Source organism: Notolepis coatsorum (genome assembly GCF_963971535.1).
Source record: "Notolepis coatsorum genome assembly, chromosome: 19".
Classification (NCBI taxonomy): Eukaryota; Metazoa; Chordata; class Actinopteri; order Aulopiformes; family Paralepididae; genus Notolepis; species Notolepis coatsorum.
Window position 1 is genome coordinate 48868228 of NC_140183.1, and position 19690 is coordinate 48887917.

Genomic DNA, 19690 nt, shown 5'->3' on the forward strand with positions numbered 1-19690 from the left:
AATAATAGATTTGGAGCGCACTCTTTAGGTTTTAATGTCGGCACCCATTGGCAAACATATCAGCTGATACTATTAAATCGGCGGGCTCTACAATATACTACTATAGCTGTATCACTCTGGATTTAATCTGTAACCCAATCCAAATCCAGTCATTTCACTCTCAATTCATGAAGTTTTAGTAAATGGATTGCAGGTTTTTCGTTCCAATTTTAGTATATGTCTAGCCGGAGCTTCGGATTGCAGGTTTTTGTATTTAAGCCAATGTTGTGAAATTATTTAACTGAAAGTAAATTGGCCCTAATCCTGGATTTGTAATGATTACACAACAAATGATTCACCAAAATAAATACATTATTATTTAGTTACTGAACAACCAACGTATCAACAAACATATCTTTATGAGTCTGTATCAGGTGTGCTTCAAACTTCATTCATTGTGATTGATTTACTTGATTGATTGATTTTATTTGACAATATATAAAATAACATGCGACAGAAGCACAGTCTGGAATACTGCCAAGGATAGACACAAAAAAGCTCAGAGTTTATTTCCATTGTGGTCCTTGTAGGGGGGTAGGGGAAGTAAGTGTTCAGACATGCATCATACAGACATCGTAAAGACACATGACATCACAAGTTCACAACACATCACATAAATAAGTGCCTTTAGCTGAATATCTAGGTTAATTATAGTCCCTTTTGAGCCATGTCTTTAGGCTGGACTTGAATCTAACATCACCGTTCACTTTTCAGGTCACTGGGCAGACTGTTCCAAAAGAGTCCTAAAGATTCTACTGTGCCGTGGCTGTAGAGGACAGTCCTAGAGATTCTACTGTGCGGTGGAGGACAAACCTAGTGATTCTACTGTACTGTGGCTGTAGAGGACAGTCCTAGATATTCTACTGTGCGGTGGAGGACAAACCTAGTGATTCTACTGTGCCGTGGAGGACAACCCTAGTGATTCTACTGTGCCGTGGAGGACAAACCTAGTGATTCTACTGTACTGTGGCTGTGGAGGACAGTCCTAGAGATTCTACTGTGCCGTGGAGGACAAACCTAGTGATTCTACTGTACTGTGGCTGTGGAGGACAATCCTAGAGATTCTACTGTGCGGTGGAGGACAAACCTAGTGATTCTCCTGTACTGTGGCTGTGGAGGACAGTCCTAGAGATTCTACTGTGCCGTGGCTGTCGAGAGTCCTAAAGATTCTACTGTACTGTGGAGGACAAACCTAGTGATTCTACTGTACTGTGGAGGACAAACCTAGTGATTCTACTGTACTGTGGCTGTGGAGGACAGTCCTAGAGATTCTACTGTATCTCTCCCCAAGTTCTATGGTGGTATTCTATATACCTTAGTGGCCTCACTGTACCTGTTAACTCTTCGCGGGCACTTCTCAGGCTTGATGTCCACCTCATAGAGGTAGACATCCATCTTGGGGATCTCCACCTGGAAGCAGTTGGCCAGCAGCTTGATAGGCTTGCCCATGGTGCCATATCCAGGCCGCCGAGGCACGGTGAACAGGGCCGGGGCCCCAACTGCTCCTAGAGCGACAGAGAGAGAGAGTATTTCACTTAAGCAGTCATTATTTCATCTGAATGCAGGGTTCCCAGAAATTGCTAAATGAAATTCAAGGACTTTCAAGTACTTTTCCAAGCACTTTCATTTTAAAAGGGCATTTAAAAAGGATACAATTCACTTTTAAATGCAGTTTTATTTTTTATTGGGAAAAAAATCTGATCCAATATGTATGGCTTAAAAGTTACTTAAACCAATTTCCAACAATTTGTTACACTTTAGACTTTGAACTAATGTTACTTGTTCAAAGCATGCACGCTTTCCCGGTGGGCCAACGCGCCTTTGGGAAGCATGCGCGCGCTTGTGACAGAACAGCAGTGACAAGCCTGCGCCGTGGGCTGGACTGGTAATCTGGACATTTTCCCGGTGGGCCGACGCACCTTTGGGAAGCATGCGTGCGCTTGTGACAGAACGGCAGTGACAAGCCTGCGCCGTGGGCTTGACTGGTAATCTGGACATTTTCCCCGTGGGCCGACGCGCCTTTGGGCCGATTTATTTTTTTTATATTTAATTTTTTTTTTTTTTATTTTAAACATGACATAAAATTAGACACACGAGCATTAACAGAAAATATCCAAAGTAAATCACAGGACTATACATTCCATTTGAATCAATATAAATGTAGTTTACGAGATATATACCTAATACTTGCAATCCAATAAATTATGCTCTTGCTCGCTCTTCCCCCCAGGACCCCCACTTGGATAATCCATCCATTTTCATTCGTTGCTAACCAGGAATTACAATTCATATGCTAGCCTTTATTCTCTCCACCACTTCTAACCAGATTGCAATGCTGGTTTCACCGACACCTGAAATTCTTGCTGTAGATATCTCTAGATAAATCACATGAGATAGGTAAGAACCCATACCTTCCGGCACATTTTATCCGGTTGAATCCATCGTGATGCTATCAGCTTTTTAGCTGCTGTGAGACCGGACAAAACTAGTCTCTTTAGCTGTATAGAGGCTGCAAACTGAGAAACATCATTCAACAGCAATACAGAGGGCTGTACAGGTATGTTCAGAAAAAAAATTCTGATAATTGCAGGGTCACTTCTTCCCAGAATATCTTAACAGGTGGGCAATCCCAATACATAAATGTACCCTCATCACCATTTGTACATAAGGAACATAGAGAATCTTGTCTAAGTCCCATTCTGTTCAATCTTATAGGAGTCAGGTATGTCCTATGAATATAATTAAGATTAATTTGTTGATGATCCGGGTTGCGTGACGCAATTCGAACGTTTGCCCAGACTTCTTGCCAATCAAAATCTACTTCCAAGTCTGGTATATCCCTCCTCCAGACTGAGTCTAGGGGAAGGATTCCATACGAAGACGTTAGTAAGTGATGATAAAAGTCAGATACAAAGCCTCTCGATGTCTCTCTTTCATAGAAGAATTTGTGATATCTGTGGTGCTCAATTGGTATCTTTAATGGGACTCCATGAGCCTTCAATGTACAGTTTTGCTTGTTTATACAGTGTGCCCCCCCCCCCAACCATCTCCAATGTAGATTACCCAGTATGGTTGTCAATATCCCAGTGTACCCAACCCCCCCCACCCAACCTCCTCCAATGTACAGTTTCTACGTCAAATGTATATACTCCCTTTTCCTGACTCCTTCTGTATCACAAACAGTACTGTATTTGCAAATCTGGTATGTCATAAATGTATAGATGTAGCAGTACTGACTATCTGTATGTCATGTATGTCATATATGTCCTGATGAATTGAAAATGGGGGACCCTGATGTAAACAAGACGAAAGTCTTTCTCTGGTCTGCATCCCCAATTGTGTGTATTGAGCTGTACTGTACCCATTCTGCAATCTGTTAAAGTTTTCAATCAATCAATCAATCAATAGCATGCAGGTGTAGCCCACGATAACTGTATGCAATACGTTAAAGCTAATTACCTTAGCATATTTGACATGTATGCTACTGTACAGTGTCATGTACAGTAACTGATTTATGTTTAATCAACACAAATAGAACAAATAAACTATGGGATTAGACCGACACAAGTTAAGCTGCTAGCAACAGACACTATAACACTTCCGGTCGGGGGTTTTCAAAATAAAAGAAACAGGAGGGAAGACATTTATTTTGTAAATTTGAGGCATGCACTTATTATCTTGAGACGTTTTCGATTTTACGGAAACCTTAAAACGAAACGAAAACGAAACAGATCAAAATGGTTTTAGTCTGGACAAGGCCTAACTCTACAACAAAACAATAACCCCCCCCCCCCCACACACACACACACACACCCCTGGCCACGGGATGTCTAACATACGAGTCACTTTGATCCAGCGACAACAGGGTTCTGTTCAATTCTAACGTGACACACTCACCTCAATGCTATTCTGAGTCTGCTGAAGCTTTCCTTTCATATCACACTAGAGAAAACAACGTCTTTGGTGCTGTGTGTGTGTGTGTGTGCGCGCACGTGCGTGTGTGGCTGTGCCAATATACGCTCTCTGGCTCGGACCTGGAGATGATATCAGATAGTCTGCTGTTTTTATAGCCAAACAAAGAGCCTCCAGCTCAGATGTTACACTAGGCTTGTATGGCTTTGTTTATATGGAGCTCACATCATTAATCCCACCACCAACTTCTTATTTTGATTTCACTTCTCCAGTTCTTACCGTAAACCCAGTTTCCCCCTCAGGCCTGGTGCTCCTCACCCAAAATAAATCTATTAAAAAAGATAACTACCCAAATGTGTCATTGATAAATGAGGCAGAGCCGAGAGTGATTCATCACCGTTTTGACTCACGGGCTGACATGCGTAGGTGGGTGTGATGGTGTGTTTCTGGGGCCCTGGTCGAGGGGAAAATAGAAGAAAAGAGGCCTTCTCAGGTAGCGCCAGCCAGACAGCGTGAGCCTGTGGTGTGAGCAGCCCTGTTTGTGTTTACAGCCACTGCTTCCGAAGTGTAAGCTTCTCACCACCTGCTGCTCCTCTGGTGGGCTATGGAGAGGAGGCCGACGGGGAGAGAGGGCTTAGATAGAGGACAAGGCCCACTGTTTATAGCAACCTGCTGGGATCATAGAACTATAAAGAGAGATAGAGAGAGACTGGAATTTCAGCCACCGTTCTCAGACACAGACCAACACACATTTGTAATGGTAATTACCTCAGCAAGACTGTGGTGAGACTATACTTAGCAGACAAACATTCCACACACACACACAGTGATAGACTGGACAGCTTAGGAAAGACATTACGGTTGCACAGATCCCGATACCGGTATTAGATATTAGGAAACCGAATTGCTTCGATTATATTTAGTATCGAAAAAGGAGCAAATCTCCTCAGCGTCAATGAGCCAATGAGCATGCTTGTACCAAGACCAAATAATGCTGGTGATTGGCTGTCTAATGGTACATGTCCTAGACTAGAGGCATGCAAAAAAAACACTATGTTATGCCCAGAGAGACAAGGTGTGTGTTGTTGTATTTTGAGAGGCTTGACTACAGTGTGCATAGGTGTAAAGAAATGTCTAAATATAGAACAAAAGTGTGGCTCCATTTTATCAGGCTCGATGCCAATAGTGCGCGATGCAGTGGCGAATCCTTATGGAAGCCAAGCCTCCCTATTAAAATATGAATTAATATCAAATATGAAGAAAAAAATATATATATATATATAATTTTTTTTTAATATAGTTTACATTCTTTTTCATCAGTGCATCTGTGTTATATATATATATATTTTTTTTTAAATGTCTCCCTCTTCTCCTTCTCACTCCCTCTAACACACTGTCAGACTCACTGTGCTCACTGCAGCTATAGAGCAGGGGTTCCCAAACTTTTCAGGCCAGGGCCCAGAAAATAAGGCGTCAGAGAGCCGCGGCCCAATGCACATCGTCTGGCTTTTTTTTTTTTTTTTTTTTTGCCATGCAACCTATTTTTTAAGCCAAATATCACTTCAATCCTATTAAGTTAGTTCAAGTTAGTTATTCATTTATATGTGCTATTTATGAGAGGGCTAACTTGTTCCAAAATAATAATGATAATAATAATAGCCTCATTAAAATACTATTGTTGCTTCGGTTGTTTTCAGCGTTTTATGTGCATAATCTGTTATTTAGTTTGAAATGTTCGTTGAAATAAGTAGATTTTTCGTTTTTGTTTATTTATTAAGTTAATATAAAACCATATAGTCACATTTTAGAATACAATAGAATATAATTTTAGAATACAACTAGAAACACTGTCCTGGCCTGCTTCTAAGTTCAGTGGCCTGACAAAATAATAATAATAAAAAAAAAAATATATATATATATATATTATTATTATTATTTTTTTAAATCATCTCGCGGCCCATCCGTGGCTGCTCGCGGCCCACCTTTGGGTCGCGACCCCGACTTTGGGAACCACTGCAGTATAGAGGAGAGGAGGCAGGGGGTAGGTCTCTTTCTCCAGCCTCAACCATGTGATTCATGTATCTAGAGTCCAAAACCGATCCTAGCCAATCAGATTCGAGCTGACTGCACACCCTAAAAGTTTAAAAAGGGGCTGTGAGAAGAATCATGAGCAGTGATGCCACTAACGCGTTACTAAGTAATCTGATTACTTTTCCCCGAAAATAGTAATCTAACGCGTTAATCTTTACAAGCCAGTAATCTGATTGCAGTTACTTGTCCAAGTGGCTGTGCGTTACTATTTCGTTACCATCTCATCATAATGCAGTATTTTCTTTCGTTTTCGACAGTCAAAAATACGTTTGAAGCTGTTTTTCCTTGTATTGGGGAGTGACGTCACAGCACGCAACCTCACGGAGTTGTACCATGCTGGTGGGCGCGGCTGTTATTGTTATCATCAGACTGACCTAAACTATAGCGAGCTAGCAGGGAGACGCTCACGCTGGTAACGCTTTCTTGCACTGGAAGTTCAATCACTAGTCTACTACTTAACGTTTGTGTCAGCTAAGCCGGGTGAAAAAAACATGCGGAGGAAACAAAATACTGTCTACCGCATCTGGAATGACAGCACAGCACGACCAAACGGATAGAAAAAATACCGAAGCCGAAGCATCGACTTCTACAGGACTCGGAGGTGCACCAGCCAAACAGCAAAAGCTGGATTTCTTTACTGGATTTAAACTTTACTACCCACACTTGAAGTGCTGAAGCACTCTGAAGGACACCCTGCAGGACACGACTGCAGGCCTTCCAGATGCCATAGTGCAGGTATGTTCCACCTTTGAGTTAAACATCTTTTGCATTGCACTATTCATGAACATGGAACACCATACTGCAGTATGTAGGTTGTCAGTAGCACACAATAATAAATAATAATAATAATAGCATAGGAGGAGCAGTACCGTTTAATAGACTGTTTTTTAAGAGCATGAGCTTCAGATACTGGATAGACCTTCAAACATAAAGAACATTTTCTTGAAGTATAACACTCCAACCCATCAAGTGCTCCTGTGGAACGGCTTTTTAGTCTGGGAGGGTTGGTGCTCACGCCTAGAAAGAGGTTTGAGAAGATTCTGTTACTGAGATATAATCACTGGTTTACTCACCCCTCTCCCCTGTTTCACTAGGAACATTAGAACCATATGTGAATAGGGCAGGCCTCAAAGGTAGGCTACATATCAGCCTACATGTGGTGTTATTGACCATTTATCTTTTGTGAAATCTATAGATAGGCCTACCTGCCCTATTAGTACATTTTACTCAAACTGAGTACATTTTACTAATTTCTTTTTTGTCATTCTTATGTTGTGGCAGCAGCAGGGGGGACGACTTCGTAACCTAGTTACTTTCAAAGTAACTAAGTTACTCTGATAATCAAGTAATCAGTAAAGTAACTAAGATTACTTTTTAAAGGAGTAATCAGTAATCAGATTACTTTTACAAGTAATCTGTGGCATCACTGATCATGAGTGTGGATTCCCCTCTGCACACCTCCCCTCTGCACTCTGAACATTGTATTAACCCGTGACTGCTCCCACGGTCCGAATATTGCCCCGATCCTCGCAAGATTAAATCCGCGGGTACCTCTCGGCGTGCCGAAGCTTTTCCTAAATCACTTCCATCATCGAAAACGAGGGGAAAAGGTCGGCTCGCAACCCTGAAAATGTCGCGTGATTTTAAAAACGCTGTATTAAGTGAGCCTATTATGTAGCCGAGCTTCGGGGCCGAGCTTCGATTTTAATTCGAAGCTTTGATTTTTTTTTTTTAAATAATAAATTATTATTATTATTATTATTATTATTATTTTTCTCATGTTGTGGGACTTGTACAGCACTTTCATAAACGTTGTTGTTTTTAAATGTGCTCTATAAATAAAGTGGGTTGGATTAATTAATTAAGTAGCCCCTTTCGTGACTGAGCCAACAAGGTTTCACTCGGCTGTGTGATTTAATTCAAGGTGGATTGCTGTTGTCGTTTGAACAACTTCAGATTTCATGGGAACTACCAATCCCCCAAATCAAGAATGTTTAAGATGAATGAAGTAAGATTTTGATTATTTGAAATATGGCCTGTGTAGACTAAACTATGCACAGAATTATGTCAGTCTACAAGGTCCGGATTCTACATTAGGGCTGGGCGATATGACGATATTATATAAATATCGGGTACAGTTCATTAACGATACACTTTTTAAACGTATCGTGGATATCGTGATGTTTTGCCCAAGAGGATTGTGTCGCGTCAATCTGGTCCACACGTTGAAACTTTTGAACAGCGCCGCCCCACACACACACTACTGCATCAAAGTTACTACTTATGATAACAAAGGCATTCGTTTTGTGGCATTAACGTTATATAGTTACATGTTCAATAACATCAGCGTATTTACATAGCAACGTCCGAGGTCGACCTAGATATAGCAAGCATTAGTCGTTCATATCTCAGCCCGTGCTGACTCAGTTGTGCCCATTCTGCGGTCTGTTAATAAAGTTATCAATCAGACAGATGTATGGCTTTTATTATAACATCCGTTGCAGTAAAATCATTATGCCTCCAGTCGTTTAGTCTTCCTGCGGAGCTAAAAGCTAAACGTCGGCCGCGGGGAGCTATTGTTGTTGTCATTGAGCTCTCCAATGGCGGAAGTAAAAAATTAATACGCGCTTGCCGATTGGTGCTAAGAACAGCAGGGCGGGTGCAAGCGGTATGACGTAATTGGCAGACTCGACTGTCAATCAAAATGATTCTGTTTGCCGTCTGAATGAATGAAAACGTTATTAACAGATTGCAGCATGGGTACAATACAGTACAGCTCAATACAACAACAGTGGACTGGAGGATGCAGACCAGAGAAAGACTTTAGTCTTGTTTACATCAGGGTCCCCCATTTTCAATTCATCATATTTCATATCTAAATCATATAATATCTCATTGCTAAATATATGCAATATATAATCTAATAATCCAATAATCTAAATCTAATATATAATATAAAAATGCTAAATGCATGGGTATTTTATTTTGTCTTTAATGTTAGCTTGCAAACTCAAATACTGTCTTGGTAAGCCTCATAATGAATTGTTTGGGGAAAAAAAGAAAAACATCGTGATGCGTATCGTGTATCGCCGAAAGGTCAGAAAATATTGTGATATCATATTTAGGCCATATCGCCCAGCCCTATTCTACATGGTCCGGCAATGTAGAACTTGTAGACTCCACTACAGACCAATTATCAGTGAATGTTCATGCATTTTTAAGAAGGGCAACTTCCACAAAAAAACAAAGAACTCACCAAAACATCTCAGTAGCACCTTATCTAAATTTTATTTCCTATTTTGTTTATTCATCCCAGTATCTTTCTTTCTTATGTGTGGAATTCTACAAGGCATGTAGGTGTATATGTATTTGAGGATGATATCCTTCAAACAGGCAATAGTGATGATATAATTTGGGCAGTGCTGAGCTGGGTTACTTTCCTCCAGTGTATTTGTCCCCCGGCCCCACCCAATGGCCCCATGCGCGCACACACACACACACACACACACACACACACACATTTACATTTAGTCATTTAGCTGACGCTTTTATCCAAAACGACTTACAAGTTCTGTATGACAAGACAGCAAGAAGGGTACAACTCTATCAGCTGAGTAACAATGTTTATCAAAGTGTTGCGTGTTACAGTGTAGGTTAGTTTATTAGGAAAAGTGCATGACAGTAAGGTTAGTCACGGTTAGATTTTTTTTTTCTTTTTTTTTTTAAATCATTTCAGATAATGGTTGAAGAAGTGAAGTGAAGAAGTCTTTAGTCGACGGCGAAAGATTGGACGGGATTCGGCTGTCCTAACTGGGATGGGTAGTTCTCACACACACACAAATCGAAGTAAAAAAAAAAAAAAAAAAAAATTGAAAAAAGATTTATCTTTTTTTTTTTTTTTTTTTTTTTTTAACTTCGATTTTTTTTTTTATGTTTGAAGCTTGTGCCATCGAACGAAGCTTCGGAGCTTCGAAGTATTTAAGACAGCCCTACTATTATGGGATCCACGCGAGCTTTCTATCGTGGAAACATCTGGGCGTCCCGCAACTTTTACTCATTCACATGTAGCCCCGAAAATGCTTAGAAAAGGAAAGCGTGGAATAAACTCGCAGAAACGGAAAAGTGTCCCACGGGCGCGCCGTGATTCCGATCCGCGTGAGAATATTCACGGCCATAGAGGAGACCGTGGGACACCTTTGCAACCGAATATGTGTCTCGAATTTGCTCCCACGCGGCGCGCAAAATCGTGCAAGGAAAAATCGGACCAAAAATGAACCAATGCTCCAGCAGTATTAATGACCCTGATGTAAACAAGACAAACGTCTTTCTCTGGTCTGCATCCCCTTATACAATTGTGTGTATTGAGCCGTACTGTATTGTACCCATTCTGCAATCTGTTAAATAAATAAAAAGAAAGTTTGACTGGCCGCCGAGCCATACTGTAGTGTACATGGTGACTGCTTGACTAAAAAAAAAAAAAAGAAAAAAAAAATATTAATAAAAATATATAAAAAAAAAAATTAATACTTTTTTTTTGGCTTCCCCTGTTATTTTACCCACGCGACGCCACTGGCGCGATGCAGTATATATGCAGAAAGGACATTGTTGCCAAGACCGGCAACACGATACATTTGATGAAACACTTGAACGTGCATGGAGTTCAAGAGCAGAAAGTTGCTCCGTGTTCGAGTGCAGCCATCCTCCCTCAGCATTCAAGACTGCCCAATGTTACAGCACCTCCTTCACCCTCGCCTCTTCCCGGGTGACTTGACGACACATTTTAGCAGGTAACATTTAGCTAATTCAGCCAACTTGTGTATGGTTGTTTACTAAAGTTAACGTTACTGTAATAGATGCAGTGACTTAAACTGGAACCCCTGTAACATTAGATAATTGTTTGTGTGTAGCTTTGGTACAGACACAAATCACATCGTGATCATTTTAACACGCTTTTCAATGAAACAGAAAATAAGAACGCAAAAAATACACAAATATCGTGAATCCTATCACAATATCTGTCAAAATAACCATAATATATTATCCCCCCCCCCCCCCCCCCCCATCATCCCTTTAGCCGTAGCGTTTTTCAACCGCTTTGACCAGAGTGGCCTCCCCACACCCCTCCCCCCACCCATCGACACCAGCACCAGATCACACCTACAAAGCAGCCCCCCCACCCCCCACCCCCCCACACCCATCAGCAACGGCACCCCACCCCCAACACCAGCAGACTGCCCACCACCCCCAACCCTGACGATCACAACCAGTCAGGTCAGTAGGCAGCTCTCCAAAATTAATGTAAACAAGGCCAGAGGACCGGACAACACCAATCCCAGGGTGCTCAAGGTATGTGCAGAGCAGCTGGCAGCACCGCTCCAGCATCTTTTCAACCTCTCCCTGAGGCTGGAGAGGGTGCCCCAGCTCTGGAAGACCTCCTGCATTGTCCCGGTGCCCAAGAAGGGACGTCCCAGCACCCCCAACGACTACAGGCCAGTCGCTCTGACGTCACACGTCATGAAGACGTTTGAGAGACTGGTCCTGCAACACCTCAAGCCCCTGGTGCGTGACTCCCTCGACCCCCTGCAGTTTGCATACCAGGCAAACATCGGGGTGGAGGATGCCATCATCTACATGCTCCACAGAGCGTACACGCACCTGGAAAAGCCGCGCAGCTCAGTGAGGATCATGTTCTTTGATTTCTCCAGCGCCTTCAACACCATCCAGCCGTCACTGCTAGCGGAGAAGCTCTCTGCGATGCAGCTGGAGCACGGCTTGGTGGCCTGGATCAAGGACTACCTCACTGAGAGGCCACAGTACGTCAGACTAAAGGACAGTCAGTCTGACGTACTGGTGAGCAACACCGGCGCCCCCCAGGGAACTGTGCTGTCACCCTTCCTCTTCACCCTCTACACCTCAGACTTCTGCCGCAACTCCAGCGGGTGCCACCTGCAGAAGTTCTCAGACGACTCCTCCATCGTAAGCTACATCACCGACGATGATGAGGAGGAGTACAGAGCCCTGGTGGAGAGCTTCGTGGGGTGGAGCGACAGCAACCACCTCCAACTCAACACCAGTAAGACCAAGGAGCTGGTGGTGGACTTCCGGAGGGGCAAGAAGAGGCCCCCCCCGATTCCCATCTCCATCCGAGGGGTGGAGGTGGAGATGGTGGACTCATACAAGTTCCTTGGGGTACACCTGAACAATAAACTGGACTGGTCGGACAACACAGAGGCCCTCTACAGGAAGGGACAGAGCAGGCTGTTCTTCCTGAGGAGACTCAGGTCCTTCAATGTGTGCAACAAACTGCTGCAGTCTTTTTACCAGTCTGTTGTGGCCAGCATCCTCTTCTATGCTGTGGCATGCTGGGGAGGCTACATCAACTCAAGGGACACCAACAAGCTCAACAAGCTGGTGAGGAAGGCTAGCTCCGTGGTGGGAGTCGAGCTACCTAGACTTGAGGTGATGGTAGAGAGGGGGATGATAAGGAAGCTGGATGCCATCATGGAGAACCCCTACCACCCCCTCTACGACGAGCTAGTCAAGATGAGAAGCTCGTTCAGCCACAGACTCATCCCCCCCCGACACTCAACTAACCGCCTCGGACAGTCCTTCATACCAGCGGCCATCAGGCTCCACAACAGTGGGCAGCGACTAGCAGCCTCCAGGCCCCACAACAGGGGGCAGCGACAGCGACTGCTACCAGACATTGACCTGGGACTTATAGGAACCCAAGGGGGACAAAGTAGACTACCCTGGTACTTTGATTAATGTATACTCAGTAGATAGTAAATTATTATAACACTACCTCTTGCATACTGCACCTCATGTGACACTGTGAATAATGTGAATATTCCTCAGCTAGTCAGATAGTAAATTATATTGACCATATTGATCAAATTGTTTACACTGCCTGTGTTGTCTTTTACTACCTGTATACTGTGTTGTTTTACTACCTGTACCCCTCCCCCCCTCCCCCCCATGCTGCTATGATGCCTGAATTTCCCCAAGGGGATCAATAAAGGAATATCTTATCTTATCTTACACAAGCTGAGCTACTACTGGAAACATACCGTCACAGATGGGTCTTCTCTGAGAGAGAGAGACACACACACACACCTCTTCCTGTGTGGAGGTGGGGCAGGGAGAGCCAACTAAGCAAGAGTGGGAGGGTAGTTAGTGGAGAGGGTTGGTGTTTTCCTGCTTTCATCTTCCACTCAGGAAGGCAAGGCTCACACTGTACTGGCTTCCACACAGCATGAGTCACAGGACCAGAGGAAGGAGAGAGAGAGAGAGAGAGAGAGAGAGAGAGAGACACACACACACACACTAGGTGCATCATCCTACATCTGGACCGATGTACAGCCGAGGGACTTGCTCTCCATAACAACAACCACCAAGCCTCAGCCTGGCTTCCAACTACAAAACACACCCACCGGCTTTTTAGTTTTGATATTCCATCCACACAGGTTTTTTTTGTTTTGGTATTCCACACAGACAGAGAGAGAGAGACTCCATGATGTTCTTCCAGCCACAGAAGCACTGTATCAACACTGACACACTATTCATATCCATCCACCGTACATCTTCGAGACTGACGTAACTCACACACAAAGACACTGAGCAGAGCACAGCAAAGACGCTGGGCAGTGGGCAGCGCACAGCAAAGACATTGGGCAGTGCACAGCAAATACGCTGAACAGTGCACAGCAAAGACATTGGGCAGAGCACAGCAAAGACACTGGGCAGAGCACAGCAAAGACACTGGACAGAGCACAGCAAAGACACTGGGCAGAGCACAGCAAAGACACTGGGCAGAGCACAGCAAAGACACTGGACAGCGCACAGCAAATACACTGGACAGCGCACAGCAAAGACATTGGGCAGAGCACAGCAAAGACACTGAACAGTGCACAGCAAAGACATTGGGCAGAGCACAGCAAAGACACTGGGCAGAGCACAGCAAAGACACTGGGCAGAGCACAGCAAAGACACTGGGCAGAGCACAGCAAAGACACTGGACAGCGCACAGCAAAGACACTGGGCAGAGCACAGCAAAGACACTGGGCAGAGCACAGCTAAGACATTGGGCAGAGCACAGCAAAGACACTGAACAGAGCACAGCAAAGACACTGGGCAGAGCACAGCAAAGATACTGAGCAGAGCACAGCAAAGACACTGGGCAGCGCACAGCAAAGACACTGGGCAGCGCACAGCAAAGACATTGGGCAGTGCACAGCAAATACGTTGGACAGCGCACAGCAAAGACATTGGGCAGTGCACAGCAAATACGCTGAACAGTGCACAGCAAAGACACTGGGCAGCGCACAGCAAAGACACTGGGCAGAGCACAGCAAAGATACTGAGCAGAGCACAGCAAAGACACTGGGCAGTGCACAGCAAAGACACTGAACAGAGCACAGCAAAGACACTGGGCAGCGCACAGCAAAGACACTGGGCAGCGCACAGCAAAGACATTGGGCAGCGCACAGCAAAGACACTGGGCAGAGCACAGCAAAGACACTGGGCAGAGCACAGCAAAGATACTGAGCAGAGCACAGCAAAGACACTGGGCAGTGCACAGCAAAGACACTGAACAGAGCACAGCAAAGACACTGGGCAGCGCACAGCAAAGACACTGGGCAGCGCACAGCAAAGACATTGGGCAGCGCACAGCAAAGACACTGGGCAGAGCACAGCAAAGACACTGGGCAGAGCACAGCAAAGACACTGGGCAGAGCACAGCAAAGACACTGGGCAGAGCACAGCAAATACGCTGGACAGCGCACAGCAAAGACACTGGGCAGCGCACAGCAAAGACACTGGGCCAGTGGGCAGAGCACAGCAAAGACACTGGGCAGCGCACAGCAAAGACACTGAACAGAGCACAGCAAAGACACTGAGCAGAGCACAGCAAAGACACTGAGCAGCATACAGCAAAGACACTGAAGACACTGGGCAGCGCACAGCAAAGACACTGGGCAGAGCACAGCAAAGACACTGGGCAGCGCACAACCAAGACACTGAAGACACTGGGCAGCGCACAGCAAAGACACTGGGCAGAGCACAGCCAAGACACTGAGCAGAGAACAGCAAAGACGCTGAGCAGAGCACAGCAAAGACACTCAGCAGCACAAAGATTTAGTGAGATAAAATTCTTGAGTCTATGAAACTCGTGACTAACAAAAATAAAGATGAAGTCCAGTCTGTTATTCGCACAAGAAAAACAAACAAGTGGAGTAGGCCTCCACTGTCCCCAGTCAGAGTAACATTTGGCTCATAGCGCTCTCTGCATTCTCCAGCTTCCTGTCATTACAGCAGACCTCTGGGCATTCTGCTCATGTAGCTCACAGAGATGTTTTGAAACACACTGTGATGTTGAAATTCTACCAGACATGTCACACAGACCTCAGCTTCTCTCTGTACCGTCCCAGACAATTCACTAAAGCCTATAAAATACCTGCCGGTTATCTCTCCCCTTTGAAACGGTATGCATCCTGATTCCCTAGGCACACAGACATAACAAACACTCTTGCCCCTGGGAGTAGAAGGGAGGGAGGACTGGCAGTTAAATTTGGATAGTGCCTCTTTAAAAACACACTGGCAGCAACCTGATTATTATTAACTATTAATTAGGTCCCAGACGGAAAACGTTACCATCTGCAATACAAATATATCATCAGTTTTATCTAATAAGATAACGTTTTCAGTCCGTTCACCTCATTCCAATAACTTTTATTGCAGTCAAATGGGATTGTCAAGCAAGAAAATATATTTTTAAATATCGATACTTGCCGCCAGTATATCGATAACGTGTCGCAAGAGGAAGTAGGACGATAAGTATTTTATCCCACCCATATAGGAGACAAATACACAAGACCAGTGGCCAACGCTGTAGGAGACAGGGAGACAAAATTAACACACAAGACCAGTGGCCAAGCTGTAGGAGACAAATACACAAGACCAGTGGCCAAGCTGTAGGAGACAAATACACAAGACCAGTGGCCAAGCTGTAGGAGGAGACAGGGAGACAAATACCTAAGACCAGTGGCCAAGCTGTAGGAGACGGGGAGACAAATACACAAGACCAGTGGCCAAGCTGTAGGAGACGGGAGACAAATACCTAAGACCAGTGGCCAAGCTGTAGGAGGAGACAGGGAGACAAATACTGACAAGACCAGTGGCCAAGCTGTAGGAGACGGGGAGACACATACACAAGACCAGTGGCCAAGCTGTAGGAGACGGGGAGACAAATACACAAGACCAGTGGCCAAGCTGTAGGAGACAGGAGACAAATACTCTGGCAAATAGCACAAATAGTCATGCACACACACACAAACCAACAAACAAACCAACCAACTCAGCACAGTAATCAATAATGTGTGTAAATTGATGAATAATCCATTACCTTGGATTTAACAACAATCGTTAAAGTCATTATGAAGTGGAAAATTTTAAATGCACACAAAAAATGCATTTCCTATTTTCCTTGTCATTTTATATCCAAATTCCATTTCTTCCCCATTTGTCCCCAACTCAGGGGAAACTCCATCCAATAAAATACAATTATTTAAAAATAATCCAACTTCCCAGCTACAAAACCTTGTTAACACTTTGCCGACCAGAGCCACGAGTTAACTTGTGGCAAGTTGTTAGTTTTATTCCATATTAATAACCGAATCAACATCCCCCATCGACTCTGCAGATTTACCCGCCTCTGTGAAATCGGCGACATGCAATACCGGCCAGATCCTCTTAGGGGTGCCATCGCTCCACTGCAGTATCATTGTGGGCGAGTGGATTTAAAAAAATTTTTACCGTCTATGGGCGTTTCATTTGAGCCTGATTCCAAACGAACAGCCTTCACCGTTGATCACGGTTCGAAGCGCAGATTTCAGCCTGGAATAATGGGATTTATGATCAGCCAATGGACATATCGATCTACCAGATGCCGATGAATAATGGGGAAATGCTGCCGGCGATCACATGGGCTGATGGTAGGACCCTCTTCACCCAAATTATAGCCGGATTGGAGCTTGTTGTAAAACGCAAGCAATCGATCTGTGAATGTTGCTACTTGCACGGACACTCTATTGCTAATCAATAATACTAATCGGCGTCCCCCGCCGCCCTCATTTCATCCATAGATGCTCTGGAATAGTCCGGATGATAAGCAGTTTGTTTTATTTCATTCGTATATATACAACAGAAATGCCGTTCAATATAACGTTATTAGCCTTTAGCTATAACTAGCTTTCCAGAAAATATATGAGACGGAAAGTGCGATAAACCTTATATTCGCGGCGCTATAAAATGACAACCAACCGATGGATTTTTTTTCTTCTTTAAGCCATTATGAAGGCACGGTTTATGCACTCAAGTGACAATGAGAATGGACAGATAGCAATACTATAAAGTATAGATATAGCTATCCAAAAGGACATCGGTTTGTTTACAAAGCTTTGTCCTCCAGCCACATATTAGACGGCGCCGGCCGGTCCTCAATGTGTTAATATTGGTCCTCGACAATAGACTGAAGGCAGACACCATTTTTTGTCAGCATTAAGGGTACAGCTTCATGGGGCAGATTAGGGATGGGTACCGAATCCGGTACTTTTGAGGTACCGAACCGAAACACGTCGGTACTACCGAGTATCGAATCAAGTGAGAAACCAAAAAAAAAAAAAAAGATATTTTGTATTAATATTTTTTTTACTTTTTTTTTTTTTTTTACTTTTTTCTTTTCATGTCAACGTTCACACGCACAATATATGCTTACCTAGGATTTGACTTGATTCAACAACAAAGCAGTCGGAGCAATGACAAGCCGAAAACTGTCGAAATTGTAGTTATTTAAAGTTTGGATTTTTTTTTTTACGACTGAGGTAGGTAAATTAAATTTCTTGAGACTAAAGTACAGAAAAAAGGTACCGTTGGGTACCGGTATCGATTCACAGGTACCGGTATCGGTTCAAATGTGAAAGGTACCCATCCCTAGGGCAGATACACGGCTACATCAGTTGCGCAACAGGGATACACATTTCAATGCTGAATTCATATTTTAGACTTATAGAGATCATCAAATTATAATGTTTCAACATCCTAACAATGATGCCATCTATTGGATTTGTATGCATTTTCGAAGCTTGGTTACATAAGGGTGTTATCTCATAATTCACATTAGACGCCTTTTTGAATGTGCCTTTTTTCTATTTCAATGGTTTTGTCGCAACAGGCGCACGTCTCCTCCAAACTACACACCTTGTGTTTATTAAAGCAAACAAATGCTAGCAACAACAACAATAAGACTTCCGGTCAGATTTTTCTAAATAAAAGCTGCCACATGCGTGTCTTTTCAGATTTCGTTTGGACGATAACATCATTAAAGGTCCCATGCATTATAAATGTTTTTTTCCTGTGTTTAGCATTGTTTTATAGCAATAGGGGTTAGTATCAATGGGTCCGTGTCTCTAATTACCATATTGGCAGATTCCTCTAATTCAGTTAAGACAATCTCCTCCCCCAGTGAATTAGGTCATTCTGATTTGACTCACAATGAGACGTAGCAAGGAGCTGATTGAGCAGAGCGAGTGGAATTCGCTCAGAGCGGAACAGAGCGAGTGGAATTACTTCCTCAAACAACCGACAGATAGCAGAGAACGAGCGAATAAGAGAGGGAGAGATAGAGAGATAGAGAGAGAGAGAGATCGCACGCAGGAATGTGTGTAAATGTTAGGGAAGCACTGATCCGAAATAGGTATCGTATCGGCCGCCGATATCATTAAAATCGCTGGATCGGGTATCGGTAAAAAAAAAATATATATATATATATATAGGATTTTTTTTTTTTTTTTAAATAAATTAAATAAGAAATAACCATTCAGTACATTTATATCTATGTGTTAATTTGTTAGATTTAGTTTCACTAAGTTAGGAAAGTAATGTTTTAAGTCAAGCCTGATCTTGCCTTGCACAAAAGAATGATCCCAGTCATTCAGTGGAGATATTCAGACTCTAGATCTATTTGCAGAGCCAGATGAGTGGCTGCTTAACCGTTAAGTATTTCCCAACCTACTGTGCGATTGGCTCTTGACAAGCGCACAGTAGTCGGTTCAACACGTACTGTTATATTAATACAGTCTATTCCACTATATAGCTATAGGTGCTGTATGATGACACATTTTATTCCTATCTAATTTTTATCCATTGCAAAGCGCTCCAGCTCTTGAATACGGCCGGGGGATCCGCTCATACAATGCAGACCCAAGTTCGCACACGGCACTCGTATTATAATGAGCCTGCTGCAAGGCGTGTCTCTGTATGCAAATGACTTGCGCGAGGACACGCATTCGCGTTTATAATGAGTGTGATTCATCAGTCAAAAAACCTGGGTAAGAACAGATTTGGACTTTAAGAATTCAATGAGAGGGCGAGCACATTTGCGAACGCATAAACTATATCTTAAATTATGGCTATGTGTCTAATACGGCTGTCGCTTATCAATGACTTGCTTGCAGTCAACACTGTCGAAACGGATTGTTTTTTTTCATCGGTACATTTCCGTTTTATACCATTTTGAAAAACGTTCGTTTTTGAAAATGTCCAGAAAAAAAGTTATTCTGCAGGAATCGCACTTTACTGGAATACACAA

The 19690-nt window shown here is 43.5% G+C and overlaps 1 protein-coding gene across 2 annotated transcripts in view; it reads right to left on the reverse strand.

Moving 5' to 3' along the window:
* Positions 1 to 19690, reverse strand: part of ago3a (argonaute RISC catalytic component 3a) — a 114383-nt gene that overhangs the window by 65381 nt on the left and 29312 nt on the right. For both annotated transcript variants that reach the window (XM_084335791.1, XM_084335790.1), the window contains exon 2: positions 1373 to 1544. In XM_084335791.1, the coding sequence (XP_084191917.1) occupies positions 1373 to 1544 (172 nt within the window). The remainder of the gene's footprint in view (positions 1 to 1372; positions 1545 to 19690) is intronic.